Source organism: Drosophila bipectinata, chromosome 3L, assembly GCF_030179905.1.
Source record: "Drosophila bipectinata strain 14024-0381.07 chromosome 3L, DbipHiC1v2, whole genome shotgun sequence".
In the NCBI taxonomy this organism is placed as follows: domain Eukaryota; kingdom Metazoa; phylum Arthropoda; class Insecta; order Diptera; family Drosophilidae; genus Drosophila; species Drosophila bipectinata.
In genome coordinates this window covers 5,192,326-5,211,827 of record NC_091738.1, presented here as the reverse complement: position 1 = coordinate 5,211,827, position 19,502 = coordinate 5,192,326, and the positions used below count along the sequence as shown (strand labels likewise).

General features: G+C 45.0%; 2 protein-coding genes across 8 annotated transcripts; both read right to left on the bottom strand.

Annotated features, from left to right (window-relative positions):
• Nucleotides 1–1,259: 1,259 nt before the first annotated feature.
• ltl (larval translucida) lies at nt 1,260–9,765 on the bottom strand. Its single transcript, XM_017245046.3, has 4 exons — nt 8,657–9,765; nt 3,586–4,594; nt 3,323–3,521; nt 1,260–3,264 (listed from the first exon to the last, which is right to left on the bottom strand). Exons 1-4 carry the CDS (start codon nt 8,947–8,949, stop codon nt 2,312–2,314), a joined length of 2,454 nt encoding a protein of 817 aa, XP_017100535.2. The 5' UTR covers nt 8,950–9,765; the 3' UTR covers nt 1,260–2,311.
• Nucleotides 9,766–11,512: 1,747 nt separating this feature from the next.
• On the bottom strand, nt 11,513–18,124 carry LOC108127744 (large proline-rich protein BAG6). 7 transcript variants are annotated; one of them, XM_070279567.1, is made up of 11 exons: nt 17,586–18,124; nt 17,393–17,510; nt 17,123–17,325; nt 16,271–17,068; nt 15,635–16,205; nt 15,407–15,520; nt 14,655–15,215; nt 13,307–14,275; nt 13,095–13,246; nt 12,808–13,041; nt 11,513–12,749 (listed from the first exon to the last, which is right to left on the bottom strand). In XM_070279567.1, exons 1-11 carry the CDS (start codon nt 17,649–17,651, stop codon nt 12,411–12,413), a joined length of 4,125 nt encoding a protein of 1,374 aa, XP_070135668.1. In that variant the 5' UTR covers nt 17,652–18,124; the 3' UTR covers nt 11,513–12,410. The 7 variants fall into 7 exon arrangements, with proteins under 7 accessions (XP_070135668.1, XP_070135669.1, XP_070135671.1 ...); XM_070279568.1 differs by having other exon boundaries at nt 12,808–12,996; XM_070279570.1 differs by having other exon boundaries at nt 13,307–13,870; nt 17,586–18,123.
• Between the last annotated feature and the right edge of the window lie 1,378 nt (nt 18,125–19,502).

The window sequence follows — 19,502 nt, the reverse complement described above, 5'->3', positions numbered from 1 at the left end:
ATATCTTCCCCAATTCTCATCCGATTCTCAAGCGGAGTACCTTAAACGATTTCTATATTGATTCTCCACCATTCTGCATCAAAATCCAGAGACAAAATATTTTTTAGATTTTTTGTCCATTTTTGTGATGGGATCCCTTGAAAATGAGGTTTTCCCCTACATGGCCCACAGGGATGGCTGTATCTTTCCCAATTCTCATCCGATTCTCAAGCGGAGTACCTTAAACGATTTCTAGATCGATTCTCCACCATTCTGCATCAAAATCCTGAGACAAAATATTTTTAGATTTTTTGTCCATTTTTGTGATGGGATCCCTTGAAAATGGGGTTTTCCCCTATAGGTCCACAGTGATGGCTATATTTTTCCCAATTCTCATCCGATTCTCAAGCGGAGTACCTTAAACGATTTCTAGATCGATTCTCCACCATTCTGCATCAAAATCCTGAGACAAAATATTTTTTAGATTTTTTGTCCATTTTTGTGATTTGTGAAAATGGGGTTTTTCCCTATAGGGTCCACAGGGATGGCTGTATCTTTCGCAATTCTCATCCGATTCTCAAACGGAGTACCTTAAACGATTTCTAGATCGATTCTCCACCATTCTGCATCAAAATTCGAGACAAAATATTTTTTAGATTTTTTGTCCATTTTTCGTGATGGGACCCCTTGAAAATGGGGTTTTCCCCTATAGGGTCCACAGTGATGGCTATATTTTTCCCAATTCTCATCCGATTCTCAAGCGGAGTACCTTAAACGATTTCTAGATCGATTCTCCACCATTCTGCATCAAAATCCTGAGACAAAATATTTTTTAGATTTTTTGTCCATTTTTGTGATGGGATCCCTTGAAAATGGGGTTTTTCCCTATAGGGTCCACAGTGATGGCTATATTTTTCCCAATTCTCATCCGATTCTCAAGCGGAGTACCTTAAACGATTTCTAGATCGATTCTCCACCATTCTGCATCAAAATCCTGAGACAAAATATTTTTTAGATTTTTTGTCCATTTTTGTGATTTGTGAAAATGGGGTTTTTCCCTATAGGGTCCACAGGGATGGCTGTATCTTTCGCAATTCTCATCCGATTCTCAAACGGAGTACCTTAAACGATTTCTAGATCGATTCTCCACCATTCTGCATCAAAATTCGAGACAAAATATTTTTTAGATTTTTTGTCCATTTTTCGTGATGGGACCCCTTGAAAATGGGGTTTTCCCCTATAGGGTCCACAGTGATGGCTAAAATAAATGAAACCTTAGATTCCATTTTTATTTACGTTTTTATTTAGAATACCATTTGCATTTGCACATAATTACAAGCTAATATCTATTTTCTCATTTGTTAACCAACGATAACAATCTTAATATTTTTTTCGAATTTTCTCGTTTATTTAGTTTGTGGATGTGTGTTTTTATGTCAGTGCGAGTGTTATTTTGCATTTCGTCATTAACATTTGCTCGATGCGATTTATTGTTTTGTCGTTAAACTCTAAGTACCTACTTTTAGATATTCAACGTACAAACGTGTATACAGTTATTAAATATAGATATATAGTATATATGCAGTTGCACTTTGCATATCTGATATCGCCACCGGCGCTGCTTTCCATCTAATGTCATCACTCTAGTTCCGGATTTCACTTCACTGGATTTTGAATAGAAGTAGAATAAAAAAAATGAATAAATTTAATTTATCGTTCCATAAGAACTTTAGTTTATTTTAGAGAAGGTAAAGTGAAATCCGAAACACACATTTTTATGCCAACACATTCACGTAATTGAGCCCCCAACAAATAAACTTAAATCATAAGACGGTCGGTTCCCTTTGGACCTGGACCTGGGTCATCCTCCTCCTCGATCCTTCCTCGTCGTCCCTGTTTCGCAGAAAAAAAACTCAACAAAAACCGTCCGACAAACTGTTTGATTTAGCAATTGGCTTAAATAAAACATAAAAACTAAGTTAACTTAAGGCTTACACTGAATAAAAATTAAACGCATTTGGATTAAAAACAGGACAGTTAAGGTAATGTTTGTGTCGATTTGACATCGCCGCTATATACTTGGATAAAATACCTTTTAAAGAATTTAACGAAGGCTTTATACAATCTCGTAAAGCTTTCCTAAATCACATAAAATAAAAATGTCCCTTGTTATCCTGCTTTTAATCCGAATGTTATTGATTTCTTTTCCGTGTAAAAATCCGAATCTCGTTCTGCATGCTGCTTCCTTTTCGATTCCTTCGACTCCATCTCTGCGATTTACAGTAAAATAATATTTTCTGGGGAGGGCGGACTCCCCGGCGGAACCGGAAGCTCACTCCTCCGGCGGCTCCTCGGGGATCTGGAGGCTCTGCGCCGCATGCGGATATTCCGCGTGCACGGAGTTGGACTGCGCATCGGAGTCCTCCTCGAGGGCATTCGCCTTGCCCGGCGGCTGCACCAGATTGGGTATAAACTCGACCGTCTCGTACTCGGTTTTGGCCACCGACTCCTGGTCGAGATCGTGCTTCAGCTGGTCCTCACTTTCATTTTCCCGCTGCCGCTCCTTCTCCCTGTCGTCCTGGATTGGATCTCCAACTGTCAGAGGAGGCACCACTACTGCTAGATCCTCCTCTGCTTTAGCATCAGGACCAGCTTCGACATTTTCTGTGTTATTTATTGGGTTGGCATTGTGGGCCTCGGACTCCTGAATCTCCACAATCACGGGCAACGTTTCATTCGGGTTGGGTGTTGTCGTAGTGGTGGTTGTTGTAGTGGGCGCAGTGGTGGTTATGATCTCGGTGGGCGCCACTTGAGCACTGGGTGTAGTTGTCGTTGTCGTCGTCGTGGTGGTGTTGCTCGCAACAGGACTTACGGTCGGGGATTCTTCTACCCTGACTTCCTTCTCGGTGGTGGTTACAACAGGAGCTGGCGGAGTGGTGGTGAGCAGAGGTATTGGGGGCGTCAAAGACGGCACTATTGCGGATCCAATGATAACAGGATTAATGAGCGGCTGACCCAGAGTGGCGATGATCGGAGGAAATAGTTCCTCGTTGCCCTTCATCAACGATGGCACCAGCATCTGCACCACCGGCTTGGCGTCCTCCCTGCCGCCTATCTTCAGATTGGCAACCACAATCGGCAGGTCTACCTTGTAGAGCATTGGGAGTACAGTGCAAACTTCCTGGTCGTTTTCGAAGCACTGGGATCGTCCTCGGATGCGAGCCTCCTGGACGGTCATTAGTCGGCACAGTTCGTTCAATCTCACGTCGCACATAATGGGATTATCTATGGGGGTTAGAAAGATTTTATTAAAAAGATTAACTAATTATTAAAACTAACTTACCATCTAGATTTATTTCCAGTTTTCCGGGCACATTGTGGTTCCTGCAGCGTGTATTTGTGACGAGATCGCTCGAGATGGAGGATATCTGGTTGTTGGTCAAGTTGGCCTGGCACAGTACGGGTAGACCCTTGAAGTCCTGCTCCAGCTTGGTAATGTTGTTGAATGCCACATTAAGGATCTTTAGATTGGGCAAAATTGTCTGGAAGAACAAGGTATATATTCATGAAATATATTCTATAAACCGCTTTTGGGTACCCACTCACCGTTTCCATAGGTTTCAGATCTACCAACTGATTTCCTGTGAGGTCAAGGATCTCCAGACGTTGAAGACCATCAAAGTCGCCCTCCTGAAGGTGTTCCAATCGATTTCTGGCTAGGTTTAGAATCCTTAGATTCCCTAATCCTGCCAAGGCGCCGTTTAGAGCCTCTATCCTGTTCTGGTCGAGATGAAATTCCACGAGCAACATCTTCTGTATACCCCGCGGATCGGGCAGAAGGCGTTGGATACGGTTGTTGGACAGAACCAGGAACTTGAGGGATCGCAGACCGTGTATCTCGGCCATGGAGAACTCCTCCATGTCGTTAAACGAGAAGTTGGCATTCTTCAGCTTGAGAATGGGTAGAAGCGAGTAGTTCAGGGATCGGATGTGGTTGCAGCCCATTAGGAGGTTGTCGATTTGGTAGCAGGAGGAAAACTCATCCTGGGCCAAGTATTCTAGCTCGTTGTTTTCGGCCAGGAACTCCGACAGATTAACAGCATTCCGGAAGACACGATCCAAAGAGCGCAGTCGGTTGGATTGGATGTGCACCGTCTCCAATTGGTCCATTTCCGCCATGTTGGCCGGCAATCTCTCTAGCCGATTATTGTGGGCCATGAGCAGGCGCAGCTTGCTCCCATCCGGCAGCTCATTATCCAGGGTGCTGATATTGTTGGCATTGATGAAAAGCGACTGAAGCTTGTCCAGATCCAGCAGAGTTCCATTCAGCGTCTCTAAACGATTTCGTCCCAAATGCAATATCAGAAGGCTCCGCGGAAAAGATCCTTTGTCCAGGCGAGTTATGTTGTTACTCGGTAGAATTAGGTTCGTCACCTCCTGGATGCCCTTAAAGTCGTCCTGTTGCACCGCCCGTACATTGCCGCGTCCTATGTCCAGTGTTCGCAGGCTGGGCATGTGGCTCAAGACGTGCTTTGGGATCTCTTCGAGTTCGTTGTCGCCGATGCCTAGGTAGGTGACATTCGATAACCCGCGAAATGGTACTTCGGGCAGCGATCTAAAAATAGCGAAAACAAATCCATTACAATTTCGTATAAATAGAAAGTGAAACAAATAGAATAAGTGCTAATATTTAAGGAGGCCTAAATGGTCTTTAGTTAAACAAATCTATCAAGAAAACATGGGCTAGAAAATATAAAATATTTTAGCAGAATTTGTAAGCTCAACTTCTTGTTGAATGAATTGAAATTTTGTTCAATAGAATGAAATATGATAAGAATTCTTGGTGGTAGTATGAGTTTTTTGAGATTAGAGAATTATTTCCTCTATAGTATAAATACAGCTCTGAAGAATCGCTTGATTTGATTGATAACTTGGTGCTATCTGTAGCTAGCCATTACTGACGACATAATTGATAACTATTGCATAATTAAACATTAAAATGAAGGTATTTCAAACAAGAAAAGTTATGGAAGTGCCGGGCAAATGTGAATCACGTTATTGACGGTGATTCGGCAAAAAGCCTAATTACTACTGAATGGAGGCATATCGCATTACCCATCCCTGGACCCGATGACGCAGCCTTATCAGCCAAGAGCTGCTGCTCCGGCCCACCAATACACCTGATCTGATCTGTATCTTTATCGACGTCTGCAGGTGGCTATTAAGTTGTCGCCGTCGAGGCGCCAAACAGCCGATTCAGATTCATGATGGGAACTGGAGACTGGGATGGAGTGCCAAGTGCCTGGGGGCGTGGAGGGTGGTATGGACATCCTTGGCGCCCGTTATTGGTATGTAGAGGAGGAGTAGAGGCAGTAGATTGATTGGCAGGAGCTATTTTTAGAGTCCAGACGCCTGCCGACTTGATTGTTTGCCGGCTGGAGTTGCCTGGAGCGACCAGAGCCTATCCAGAGTTGATTATGTAATGAGAAAGGCTGGCCAGGGGCAGAGATACTGCATCCATAATGAACCCGTTGAACTTGTAGATACTTGTACTGGCCTGTGGCCATTGGGTAGTGGGTACTGGATGGTAGGGGATGTATCCACAATTCCTTAACGTCAGCGGTATAATTGTCACACGACCCAAACTGGCCCCTTGATCATTGATTGAGCGTAATAATAAAATTCAATTGGACTGCCTGCTCGTCTCTGGGCTGACCCCGGACCAAAGACCACAGAGAGTTAAAAAACAGAGCCCACCAGAGAGACCATCGTCGAAAACAAAAACAAGTTCAAAAAACATTCCACGTAAATGTTATATACTTAAGTTCACACATTTTATTTGGAACATTTTTTTGTTTTGTTATTGTTTACTTTGTTTCCTGAATCGGCGGCATTCCATAGTAAAAAGTTTGAATCTGTCTTCTCTAGAGAACATTATCACCAGACAGATGCTGATCGGTTCGGAATATTCCATAGCATAATAAATTATGCGGAGTAGTTATCATAATTAATTGTCAGACAGTAGCCGTCAACACTTTTCGCACTTTCTCAGGGCTGTGACTGTGACTGGGACTGCACTTCGATGATAATAATAACAACAATATTAATAGCCTCAAACAAATCTGCAAGTGATTGAACATATAACTCACTGATCACTTAACCTTATCGCCTGAGAAAGCCCAAGACCAAGAGCAAGACCAAGACCCAAGCCATCGTACCATCGAAAAGGCCATATAGATTGTGTACTAACCCTTAAAAATGGCACCCCATCGAAAGTCCTGCAAGTTCATATAAATATATAAGTATGTATGATGTGGCCCATTCAATAGTTGCTCACACTCCACACGAGTGGGCTCTGAATAATGTCGATCGTAAAAAGCGGTCATAAAACCGAGTTGATTGTATTTGGCGCCAGTCATAAAACAGATTTAACAAAAGAACCCAAAGAGACAGGAGCTCTTATCAATGGACTGCCCCCAGATGTGATCTATATTTGGGCTAGGATGGAGCAGAGGAATGCACTTGGACTAAATATTAACAAGATCAGCTCAGTGATTAATCCATTATATTTAAAATTTTCAAAAAGAGTAAGAAAACAAAAACTTATATTTAAAAAAATCTTTAAAATATTTTATTCATTCAGTATTTCAGTAATGAGACACATTAGAAAAATCCACGTGCTGATAGAGCTATATAGAAAAGTCATGATCATGTACTCGTCATGCCTCACTCACAGATACAGATACAGATTTCTGATTCAGATACAGATACAAGTACGCAAGTGTGGTACTTTTCCTTGCTGGGTTGGCATGATTTGGTTAGAGCGCGATATTAAGCCAATAGGTCAATTATATTAAATTGACATCAATGTAAAAACCGATCCCCGCCGAACCCCCCATCAGAGGCACGCGCTCTTAGCATTTCTGGATGCAAAGATCGTCGATAGCCGATCGGGAATCGGGAATGGGAGGCTATTCGGACCTGGGTTATTGAAACTTGGATGGGGGAGGAGGAGCTGGTGTTCACTGATTCACTGATTCGATCAAGTCGGGTAATTAAATTATATTAGCGGCCAACGAATACATATACGTTTAAATGCTAAATCGAAATCTATAATCAGGGAGTGCGAGGAAAGGGTTGTTATAATCTGATGAGATTATCATTTGCATAAATTCTCAAGAACTAATAATCATATTCCACGTAAACGGCCATTTCTATTTTTTAATCATCTATTTTTCATTGAAATGACTTTAAGATGGCTTGAATTGTCTTTAATATATACTTAGTGTTTTCCCGAAATTCTTTTTAAAAATATATTGCCATAAATTCTTTAAAATAATTACTTTTCTAGGAACTATTTCCCGAGCGATGATGTGGAATAATTTCATAAATATAAATAACATTTTTCATTTCATTCCAACATAGACATTCTGTTTTAAAATGGGACTAAATAGGAATAAAATATAAATTGGTAAAAGGTAACAACTGTAGAGCCCCCCCATCAGTCTGAGTATGAAGAAATAATGAAACCATTTTTGGAAGCTCCTACTTTTTTGGGTGAATCGAACGAATCCTGAGTCATACTTTGTTTTGAATCAAGAAAGCCGCCTTAAGGCATCGAAGTCAAATATCAATGAACCCGCGCACAGGCGCTTATGAAATAGGCTCGAATGTTATTTCTAGATTCGCAAGGGAAGATCGGCCGATTGACAGAATGGCATATTATTTGTTATTTATATACATCGATGGGATGGTGAATTAAAATTCATTCAGAGTCAGAGTCAGAAGGCAGAACAAAAACGTGCAGGCGTCTCTGAAAGAGCGCTCTGAAAAGCAATAAACTGCAATTATCAATTTTTTGTACGCATTAAGTATACGTCGATCTCGGCGGAACATCTCGCGGCACGCACACTCTTTCAAAGCCCCGATCGGAGCTCATATGATCCTCCTATGTAAGCCGTGTATAATGAGCGTATTGATAAGGTATTCAATTATCAATACGAATTCCATTTCGATTCCCATTGCTCCCATAGCTCGCACTCTCCATAGATGCCTAGTTGTTAGTGGGGGGATCTGGGTAGTACGGGAAATAGGATCCGATCTGGGGTAGCCCGTTGGCCAATTTGCAGCAATTCAATGCTACTTCCTAATTGAAAAATTAAATCATCTGAATGGCAATTAAGATTCGTAAGATCTGATGTTGTAGTTGCCCTATCTACACCTACACCTCCACCTCCAGGTCCAGGTCCACCTCCATCTCCCACTCAATTTTCCCCAATTTAGAGATATAGCCATAGATAATGAGACGGTACCGGGTTTCTTTGACGTAAACAAATGACATTGTTATTGTTTTAGTATCTACTTGGCTGTAAACAAGCCCTGCGATCCGGGGAGCACATTTTTCGAGCATTTACATAAGCGTATTGAAAATTGTGTACATTTTGCATTATTATTATTTTTCGCTCGGCTTTTTATTGGGTTTAAGGAACCTAAATTGATAGCCGGATGAGCGGAAATTTCTGCCTGTTCTATGGAACAAAGCTATTGGCCTTGAACCTCCCACAACAACCATGATTTTGGTTGGAAAATTCTCCGAAAACTGAAAACCAAATCATCGGAGAACAACATATCCTTCTTTGGCCAACGAATGACTCAAACAGTGATTCATTTAGCTCACCTTAGTCCGTTCCATTTCATCCGCAGCTTGTACAGATTGAAGTTCATATCCGTAAACGATCTCATTTCCAGGTCGTCCAGTTGCGAGTGCGTGATTTTCAGATCGATCTTGGTGTCGGGATTAAACTTATTGGCCAGGGTGTCGACAACGGCATTGAAGGATTCGAGCTTCTCGCAGGAGAGCTCCACGTGGTTCCAGGCCTTGCCCGTTTCGCAGGTGCAGGGCGAGATCTCTGGTCGCACCGAGCACTGGAGCGATGCCAGGTGGAAAACGGTGTACATTATGGAAGTCATTTTGGCGGCCGATCACTAGCCGATCACTCAAGATCACTTATCTAGTTCACAATTCTTTGGTTTTGGTTCAGTTTTCGAGAATAGTCTCTATATAGTTGGATCTGTTCACAATTCACGATTCAAAAGGACGCGTTGCATGCGCTGAGGCGGTGGATTTTCAACTGCGAGGTGGCGAGCAGGCAGCTCGGAAAAACAATCGGAAAACGATCGGGAAAATACCCACTGGCTCACATATGTATGCGGGCCGGGGGTTTCCAGATCGCAGATCGGTTTTCCAAAGGCGGGATTTGGTTTTCGGTTTTTTGGATTCTCTGAACTCTCGATGGCATCAGATTTCAATGCGGCACTATCAACTGGCACTAGGAGTAGATTTATTTTGCACGCACTCGGGACTCTCGTTTAAAACACTCCCGATCTCCGGATCTCGGTATCGGAATTGAAATTCCGGTCCGATTCGAATCGGTTAAGGGGGGGTGGGATTGAAATTTGGAGATTGGAGCTGGAGCTGCTCCTCCTCCTCCTCCTGCACTCCGCCTGGTGCACTCCCTCCTCTTCTATATATGTATATATATCTTGCCGATTCCCGTTCCCGTTCACTCTCTTCAGACCTCTGACACGACAATCTTAGATGTGTTATTTGTTTTCGAACACCGCGAGTGAGTGTATGGGTGAGTCAAAGTCTCGGTTCCGATCGTATTCGATTCGATTCGGTTTATGGAGCGTACGATGTAGGATACGTCTTTTCTAGCCCGATGAGCACGTCTTGATTCGAGTACGGTCCGTTTGCTACTGGGAGTGGGAATAAATCGATGAAGATCCGTATGCTGCGGCTGCTGTTTCTGTTGCTACTGCGGCTGCTGCTGCTGCTCCGCACAGTGGGATCAATGGAAATGTATCTCATCTAAAACTGAAGATGATGTAGAAGATTGTTGATATAAATTCTTGTCTGTATATTGATTTATTCATTAACAGAAAAGGGTAAGATCTCAAAGATTGTCATTTATACTCATTATTATTAAAAAAAGGTTTTAAAAATTACACGATTTTAAAGATTAGAACTAAAAGTATTAGGGTTAGAACTCAATTCTTAAAAAGTATAGGAACCTAAAAGATAGGTTCTCTGTGAGAGGTTGTGGAGGATCATTTTGGCCAATTGGGGCTTTAAATCCGGGAGCTGGGACTTGTGTAATTGTCCACAACACTCAATTACATGTGTTCCTGTTCTTTCGGCGCCAGGCATCAATCTCCATCTCCATCTCCATCTGCAACTCAATCTCGATCTTGAACTGATGCTGCTGGTTGCGTGTTTGTGCCCCCTTTGAGTTGCTGCTGTTGCTACTTGTGCTGCTGCTGTTGATGTTGCTACTTCAGTCAATGTTGCTGCTGATGGCTGATGGTGTAGTTGGTTCTTGGGAACCTAGATCTATGTATGGGGCATCATTATCATCGATGTAAATGCATATGGACACATGTTTGTGTGTACATCTTTGTATGTTCTGGTATGGTCGTTGTGTCTGCCAGTCAGTCAGCCACTTTTACGCACTCTTAATAAATTGTCCTTTACATAAACACACACATCTGGTACACAATAAAAAAAATATATAAGAAATAGGTAAACTAATAGGTCTATATCTTAGATAGGATATAGGATTAGACCCAAAGATAGATCTACAATTTTTGAATTTAAGAAATATAAATTCATTTAAAGTTTATAATTTTTTTTTGCCGTTTAGGACCACTGAGAAATGTTTTTAATTATGACGTTCTGGATCGGTTGGGATCTCGGAATGCCTGGTTAGCAGTGATTGAATGAAACCGGCTTGTTGAAGGATCAGCGACAGCCCAATTGAGATTGGGCCAAACATTTCAGTACTGCAGATGAAAATTTTCCATTGGCGCCAGAAAAATTCAACTGGTAGATGGAGGGAGCACCGTGGAGCCATGCATCAAAGTCCGATGCCTTAATTTATTTCAAAGTTCTGGCCCTCTTACCCATGCCTGGGCATGCATAATGAACCAGGGGGCGCCTTAAATGCGCTTCCCGCAAATTCCGCGCATTCCCGATCCCGATCCCAATACCCATACCCATCCATTCCCCGGGCGACTGCATGCGCGTGCCAACGATGTCTCCACCATCTCCGTCGCCACCTCGATCTGGTCGATGTGGCTGCAATTAATTATCCGGCTCTGTCCAATCTCTATGCTAACTGGCCGGCTACCATGGAACCTTGGCACGGTTGGGCTTTAGGGTCGTCTGATTAAAGATTAAAGAAATTACAAAACTGTAAGGATCATAACCGTATGCGGGGTTATAAAATTTCAAATCTTTTACTTTCACTCTTGAGGTTACAGCTTATGTTTGAACTAACAAAGTACTTCATTTCTTGAAATAACACAATTAATATAAGACTGTCTATGCTGGTGTACTGACTGACAGATTTACAATCTTGACACGCACCTTTTCGCATAACTGTAGCTATTAAAAATATACTTCGATTACGTAGCTAGTCTATTTATAGAGTCCAATCATTTCGAGTAAAAATATTTAAAGAAAAGCGGCAAATATTAATAATTATTATTTATTCATATATTTTATATGTTTTCCTTTTCTTTGCTCGTTTTCGATATTTGTCGTTCGGTTCGGTTCGGTATTTTATTTTTTTTTTTTTTTGTCGTTCCACCTCATAAATATTGCCAACATTTTTGTGTGACACATTTTCGTGTTTTGATTGCAGGTGACAAGAACAACAACAATAACAAGAGTAGCGTAGGCATCATCGGTGGCGATGAAATAGGATGTGATGGGCTGGTCTGGACTGGATAGGCTATAGGCTCGATTTTCTTGTAATCTCCTGATCTGATCATCCACTTGAGCTGATCCACATTCCAGAGCCATCGTCATGGGCAATCATGTGCCATTGGCCGACGTCAATTGAGGCGCTGGCCAAAATATTTGGCTGGAATTTCGAATTCGGCTGTCGTCACGGCTCTGATTCTGTTCCGATCTGTTCAACACGTCACGCGACACGGGGACGCCATCGCCATTTGGCCATTTAGATGTTGAAAGAATTGAAAGCCAATCCGCTTTGTGTGGTCCCCGATCCACATCCACATCAGCATTATTAGTGCCATTACCATTTAAGGTTAATAAGTGTGTTTATTTTACTCCTTTATCGCAGCCCCTAAGCTTTTTCGTCTGGGCTCTGCCATTCGTGTCCCATAGTGTGTGGTGTGTGTGTATGTAAGGTGTGGGTATTCATGATTACATATCAGTTGGATATTATTATTCTATATAGGTCGAAGGATTTGCTAAAGACCCTCTCAATGTGTCAATGTCGCCTCAAGGTCGTCGTTCGTTGGATTTAAACAAAACTTAGCTATTAACTAAATTAAATACAATGCATTAAAGTAAAATGTACAACAAGCACTAGTTGGCCAAGGGCGCTACTCCTCTCCATCCTCTACTTCTGCTCGGCGAACTTGGTTATCTGCGGGTACTTGCTGGGCTTGTAGTCAACGTCCTGCTTGATCCGCTCCCGGACACTGTTGCGCACCGCATCCGTGTACGAGGCCTGAATGGCGGCATCGTGGGCAATGGTACCGATCACGGAGTCTGTATTGATAGAGGAACTGCTGCTTCCATTAGCTCCCAAGCCGGCGCTCTGAATGGCCCGCTGGACGCCACTAGCAATCAAACATTCTACAGTGGCTGTCGGCTTATCCGACTGGATAATCTTGCGGCGCTTGGCCGACATCCCTGATATATAGGCATCGGAGTAAGGCTGCTGGGGGCGATCGTTCTGCAACAGGATGCCAATTATAGTTTCAGTTAATAAATTACTAATTAATGGTCAGTACCTCAGTCTGTGTCTGCAAGTCACGCGTTATCACAGGCAACCATTCGTTAGGGAAACTCATGTGCCAAGGTTCTGAGCCCACAATCACGGCGGGCAGGGGGTCTGCCGCTACTCCTGGTGTGCTACTGCTACTGGTGGCAGGCACTTCAGTCATTTCCACGTCGGTGTCCAGTGCTTGATGCTGCGGCTGCTGTTGCTGCTGGAGATTAAAAAGAGGTGGAGGCGCCACAAAGGGCTTCAATTTAAAAAGTTTCTGAGTGTAAGCTTCATCAGAGCCCAAACACTTACTTCTGTCTCTGCCGAAGCTGGTGGGCCTTCAGGCGTGCGGAGGACAAGAAACTGCATTGCACTCATGCTGTTTATCAGCTCAGGATTTAAGTCATCTGGATTTCTCGGATCAATGTAGATGCACAAGAACTGAAGGGCTTCGTCGCGGAAATCTAACAAGAAACCATCCCATTTTTACCGACTTTTATGTTGGCACTTTGAGGATTACTTACTGGACCGCAGTGGGGTGGACAGGAGGCGCATCAACTGGCGCCAGTAGAGCTCGGCATTGGCATAGCCCAGGCAAAATATGAGGACGCTAAAGAGGGTCATGCGGAACGTGAGAAGAGTATTTTTGAGCCTGTCCTTGAACTGTGCGTCCGAACTGGTGCCCGGAGCTTCACTGCAGAGCTCAATAATTCGTCGAAAGCTGTACCGTAGAACGTTGCACACCGAGTCCCTAGCGATGTATTTTGGCCGCTCGTACTGCGCCAGGTAGATTAGGCTGTCGCCGAACCACTCCAGGGCGCGATCGAGAGCCGCGGGGATGGTCTGCTCGTTGATGGGCACCCCGGCGAACAGTCTGTCGTTGAGGAAGCTGCACAACTGGGCGCGCAGGTCGCTCGAATCCGCGGCGGGTTGGGCGGGAGCGGGCGCACTGATAATGGGCGTTGAAGGAGCCGCCTGGGATGGAGCAGCTGCTGGGATGGTGGCTGGAGCTGGGGCTGGGGCCGAGGCCGTAGCCGACGCCGCTGGGGTCACTCCTTCTGGGGCGACTGGGGCGCTGCCTGCCGGAGCTGTTGGCGCATTATTTCTCATATTAATCATTAAATTAGCTAGGAGGGGAAATAGTCTGTTCTGGCGGTGGTGGCCGGTGGGATTAATGCGGCCCCGCCGTATCGTCGTCAGGCCACCCACGCTGGTGCTGCCACCACCAACGAGGGCCGTTCGAATAGCCGCTGCCGCCTGCCTATCGCGAAGGCTGTGCGATAATCCGAAGGGGCGAACTCTCCCGGCTCCGGACAAGGCCCCGCTGGTGCTGCCACCACCAACGTGAATCAAAGTCGGGACCTGCGTCTGCGATTGCAAAAACGCCCGAGCCCAGGCTGCTGGCCGGAGCTGCTCGCTAGAGGGTCGCATGCGCCGCGCCGGCCATGTCGAACGTACGTTGGCACCGCCACGGTGGATGCGATCAGAGGTGACTAAATGATGATATGGATAGAATGGAAATTAATGTCAGAGACGGAGGCCAGTCTTTAGTCGAATCGATACGGGTTTGTGTGTGATTTTCTTCAGAGAAATGTTAATCCTAACAACAACTTGATCAGCAACTACTATATCTTACCTACTTTCAATAATATGAATAATAGTTTAAAGATACTATGGCAAGACTTTGTAATCCTTCATGCTATTGGACAAGTTATAAGTCCGACTGACTCTAAGATTCGACTGTGATTCGATTGACTGTGACTTTCCATCTCTGTTCTTGGTGCGGGTGCTGGTGCGGATGAAGGGATGTGCGAGTGGATCGTGGCGGTGGAAGTGTACATGATTTGGTGCTACATTCTAAACGAAACTCACCAGGACGTGCACCAACTGTGGATGTCGGCAGCACGACGGCGGTTCCCACAGCGGGGGCGGCGGCGGTGCTGCGATTGTTGTTAGAGCTGCCCGATGCGTTGTTGTTATTCTGTGGTTCCGGCTCCCGAATATGATGACTGTTGCAGGGTAGGAAGCGATCGAAGGCCGTGTGCGTGGGTGCGATGCGGCTGCCCCAATTGTTGTTGCCGCCAATCTGAATCTGGGGCCGCGAAGTGGACCGTGTTTGGGTGGACGTAGTCGGTAAAGTATTGGCGCGCTGTTCTCCGCTGCGTGTGCCGCTTGATGTGGAGGCTGCACCGGCTTCTCCGTTCCCAGCTGGTGAGGAATTGTCTGCAGAGGCCTCTTCCGGTGCAGCAGATGTGGGAGTAGCAGCAGCCGCCGCTGCAGAGGGCGGACGCACGGCGGCGGTCATCACGTGTACGGGCAAGTTAATGGACATAATGTTGGGCGAGTTGAACTCCACATGCACGTCGTTCGTCTCGTTGTTGGTGGCCCTGTTGACCACTGCCTGGATGAGTCGCGCCATCTCCAGCTGAGGATCTGCAAGGCGAAATACGTTAGCAAAACTTTTAAAGACAAAAACCAGGCGGCTATTAGGAGGGTTAGACGCTGGAAACCAACTAACAACGAGTGAGTATAGTCGAACAGGGGTAGCAAACGAATGAGTGATCGGAATGGGTTAGGCTTCATGAATGAGTCGAGAAGGAATTCAACCAAACAACCAAACATACTGGGCGGTGGCAGGGTCACTGGCACATAAACACGCAGCCTGGGAGGAGCTGCTCTGGGCTCTTGATCGTTGGTCTGATCAGGAATCTGATCAGCACTTTGATCGTGATCGTGATCTAAAAAATCATTATAATTTAAATCTTATCCTTTAATACATTTTAAACTTAATAAATGCATGACCTGAATGAACTGAAATGAATTAAATATCTGTCGCAAGAATACTCTCTTACCCATTTCGTTCGGTCGTGGCTGCTGTCCTTGGTTAGCTGCATTTGGTACCACCATGGGCTCATCAACGGGATCCTCTACACGGTCGGTAGCCATACCGGCTAGACCTGCAGCGGCAGCAGCAGCCGCGGCACTGGCAGCTCCGGCCGCCATTTCAGCAGCGGCTCCAGCAGCCCGACTGGCAATCTCAGCCATGGCCACTGCGCTGCGACTAGCTTCGGTGGCAGTCTGCAGATTGTTGGCCTGCGGCGTGGTAGTTGCATTCGAAGTGGCTGCAGCGTTCGGGGCGGCTGCTCTGTTGGTAGTAGCAGCATTGGCTGCTGCCCCAGCCCTGAAGGCCACCTCGTTGAGGAGGCCCGGTGGTGGAGCCAAAAAGTTGGGAGCAAAGATGTTGTTGGAGCGTATGTAGCCGCTTTGCTCGACAAGAATCGGTCGGCAGGTGAGCACCCGCGGTCCTGGCTGTGAAAGGTCCAGCATCAGGTCAGAAATCGCATGCTGGGCATGGGAGAGGTAGTGGAAGGCCTCTGAGACCCGGTCAAATATGCGCTGGGCATTCTCGCGCCCCGTGGTGTCCTGTTCGAATGATAGGTATTCATTATTTCTTGAATTCTCTTTCAAGATTATGAAGTACAACTTACACTTTCCTCGAAGGTCGGATCATTCTGAAGGATATCATAGTAGCGATCCACAAATGGCGATAGACGCGTCTGGGTGTTACGGAAGTGCTGAATGACTTGGGCCAATACTTGAGGCCGAGTGCGACGCCTGGGTCCTGCATTCACAGTGCCTTCTCCGGCAGCTGGAGCGGCTCCAGCCTCCCCGCCGTTTCCTGTGGTTGAGCTGGCGGCAGCAGCAACAGCAGGGGTGAAAGTTGCAGCAGTAGCACCAGCAGCAGGTTGACCACCAACAGCTACATCAACATCCACCTCTACTGTGGGAGTTGTCGAACGGTCTGAAGATCCATCGGCAGCCTCGTCATCGGTTTCAATCACATCCTCTATGATGACAGTGGCGGCTGTAGTCTCGCCACCGGCTTCGTTAGCCGATCCGGAAGGTGCTGCATCGTTGGCCGCTTCGCCGGCACGTTGCTGGGTAGTTTCACCGCTCTCGTTGGTGTAAACTGTGGGTAATTGAACCACGGTGTAGTTTCGAGCTCCAGTACGCGAAAGGGCCGCTGTCACGGCATCCTGGACCATGTCAATAATGTTGTTGTTGCGTGGGAGATCCGTGGAGGAGACACCCACTTCGACTACAGTGGATTCCATGGACCAGCGACCACGCTGCAGGATATCCAGAGATTGGTTGTTCAGGCCCACGGCGGGGTTTTCCAGATAGGCGGCTATGTTGGCGGCACAATCGATCATGTGCATGGCCACGGTGATGCGGTTGATGCAGAAGGACGACGAGTTGGGATAGCGATTGGGGGGATTGCGTGTCTGAGGATATAGAGATACTTTTAGTTTCTACAGGGTGTCGGGAATATGACCTACTGTTGCAACAGGACCATTATTCACGGGTATAGCCATTGTGCCAACAAGCATTCCGTCCAGAGCCCGGAAGTACGGCGAAGTCCGCATTCCAGCCTGCGGCCGGTTGCGGAAAGTGCGCATGGGCTCATCGTTATTCCGGGAGTTGGCTCCACGCTGAGAAAATGGTGGGCGCTCGGCCACATGGAGCACCTTGCCGTCCACATCTACAAGAAGGGGGCAATTAATATATGAATGAATGATAGGCCGCCTCTACTCCCAGGGATGACTCACCATATTCCTTCACTTGCTTCTCGTCAGCTAGGACCCTTCCCTGGTAGATGATTCTCTGGTTTTCGGCAGCAATGCTGGTCTTTTCGGCTATTTGGTCCTTGAACTGACGTATCGTGATCTGGAAGAAGACACACACACATATATAGAGGCTTCTAGACGCTGGGCCACACAACCTCAAAGATTTGGGCATTACCTCATTGTCGATGCTGAATTCGTGGGTGCGCGCATCTAGGGTCTTAACTTTGAGGTTTATTATCATTTTTGCAGTCTGGGCGCAACCTTTCGAAGAAAATGTCGCTTTCCTCGCCGTACAAAAAAAAAAAATGAAATGTGACAGCGGTCGGCGGGGCGCGGGGGTCAGTTTCGGCTGTCACTTTTCGTATCCACTGTGTTTTCGTGGACAACTGCAACTAATACCGAACGTTAAGAACCGAAACTACGTATGATATCGCACGATTAGTTATTACTTAGAAAACAGCGGCGAAGGTTAAGATTCACTGGAATTTTTACAAAGAGTCTACTTTGGCATATGCAACAATCTATTAATTAATATCTACAGGCAAAAATATCGCTCAAACGTCAACAATAAACACCAAATTTCTATTCCATTCCACATGCAGCTCTTTTTTTTAAGTTAAACGTATTTGATTCGCAAAACCAAGGTGGATTTTGTGAGGTTGATATTTATTGCTGAAATTTTACTTAGTGCTGGTCGACCACTAAGCTTAGAATCATCGTTGGAAATATCGATTCGCAGTCAAGTTTTTGACGCGGCTGGTCACACTCGGTCCGTTGGAAATCTTTTGGCTTGGTTCCAAATGGATAAGACTACTATATCTATTTTCTTTCAACAAATCAACGAAACATTAATATTAATAACTTTTCAGCTAAGATATTTTTATTATTCAACGTGTTGATTATGGTATCGATAAGACGACTATCAATGCCGCAGGTTGACAGTTTTCCAACACTGTTTGCTGCCTAGGCGGGCTTTTCAAATAAATTCAGAATAAAAGTCTTAAAGAATAAGAATAAATTAGCCAAGCGGTGGAAATTCCTATGGCAGATTCCCAAGAGATGGCATTCCCCACACAAGCACCATCGTATGGGCGAATTCGAGATATGAACTTAATAAAAACGTTTAAAGGACTGCACATGTGGGCTATAACCTCCATCCCCATTCACCCCGAAAATGCCAAATCACCAACCTTTGCTCCCTTTGACTGCATCCTGTGGGAATTTTTTCGGCACTGCACATGAAAAGCGGCGTTTGAATAATAGGAAAAAGAAAACACGGAAAACTGGGGAAAGTCGGCCAAGACGCGAAGGTGGGGGCCGACTTTTCGCTTTGAATATTTAAGTGGCGGTGTGGCAGCAGCAGAAGGTGGTTCAGCAGGGGCAAAGTCAACCGCAGCTAACACAATTTTTCGCATACCCCGTTGCCAGAAATGTGCGGAAATTGGATTTAATGTCTGCGATTGTGGGCCCTTCTTCCAAGGCCCCAAAGTGATTTCGACGGGCACTTCCCTTTGGAGATGAGAAGAAAATGGAAGCTGGCAGATTTTCGGGTAATATTTTAAATTTTAAGCGTAAAGGATAAGTGTTGCTTAAAATAACTATAATGCTTATATAGTAAACATTTTATTTAGTTAGTCTATAAGAATTTTTGGGATTAAAATAACATAACTCTTTTAAAAAAGAAATGTTTGAACTTCTTAAGTTCTGAAGTTCACCTACTTTTTCTTAAGAAATTATAAATAATAATTATAGAAATTTGTAACAAACTCCTCGTGGCCCAAGAACAAGTTTTACAATTTACAAATTGCTCTTAAATGGGCTGTAAAAAAGTTTTAATGAGTTTTCCACGCAGCAGCCTCTATATCTAAGTACTGTGTATATTGTTTCCACCCTCGCCGCTCTTGTCAACGATTCTGTTTATGTATTTTCATTTTCATTATCATTTTCCTCTTTTTTTTTTAATATTTGGTGGGGGCTACTACTTCCAGTTTTCCGTTTTCCATTTGTTATAAAACGGGCATTTTCCGTTACTTTTCATTTCGTTTTTCCCCATTTTTGGTCCTGTTTTTGAACATTTTCCCCAAGCGGTCAC

Coding starts and splice junctions, on each gene's coding strand:
- LOC108127744 (XM_070279567.1), bottom strand. CDS start 17,651: ATGATAATAAACCTCAAAGTTAAGACCCTAGATGCGCGCACCCACGAA. Junction 17,326..17,392: donor GAAGCAAGTGAAGGAATATG/GTGAGTCATCCC, acceptor CCCTTCTTGTAG/ATGTGGACGGCAAGGTGCTC. Junction 17,069..17,122: donor ATAATGGTCCTGTTGCAACA/GTAGGTCATATT, acceptor CTATATCCTCAG/ACACGCAATCCCCCCAATCG.
- ltl (XM_017245046.3), bottom strand. CDS start 8,949: ATGACTTCCATAATGTACACCGTTTTCCACCTGGCATCGCTCCAGTGC. Junction 3,522..3,585: donor ATCTGAAACCTATGGAAACG/GTGAGTGGGTAC, acceptor TTGTTCTTCCAG/ACAATTTTGCCCAATCTAAA. Junction 3,265..3,322: donor ACTGGAAATAAATCTAGATG/GTAAGTTAGTTT, acceptor TAACCCCCATAG/ATAATCCCATTATGTGCGAC.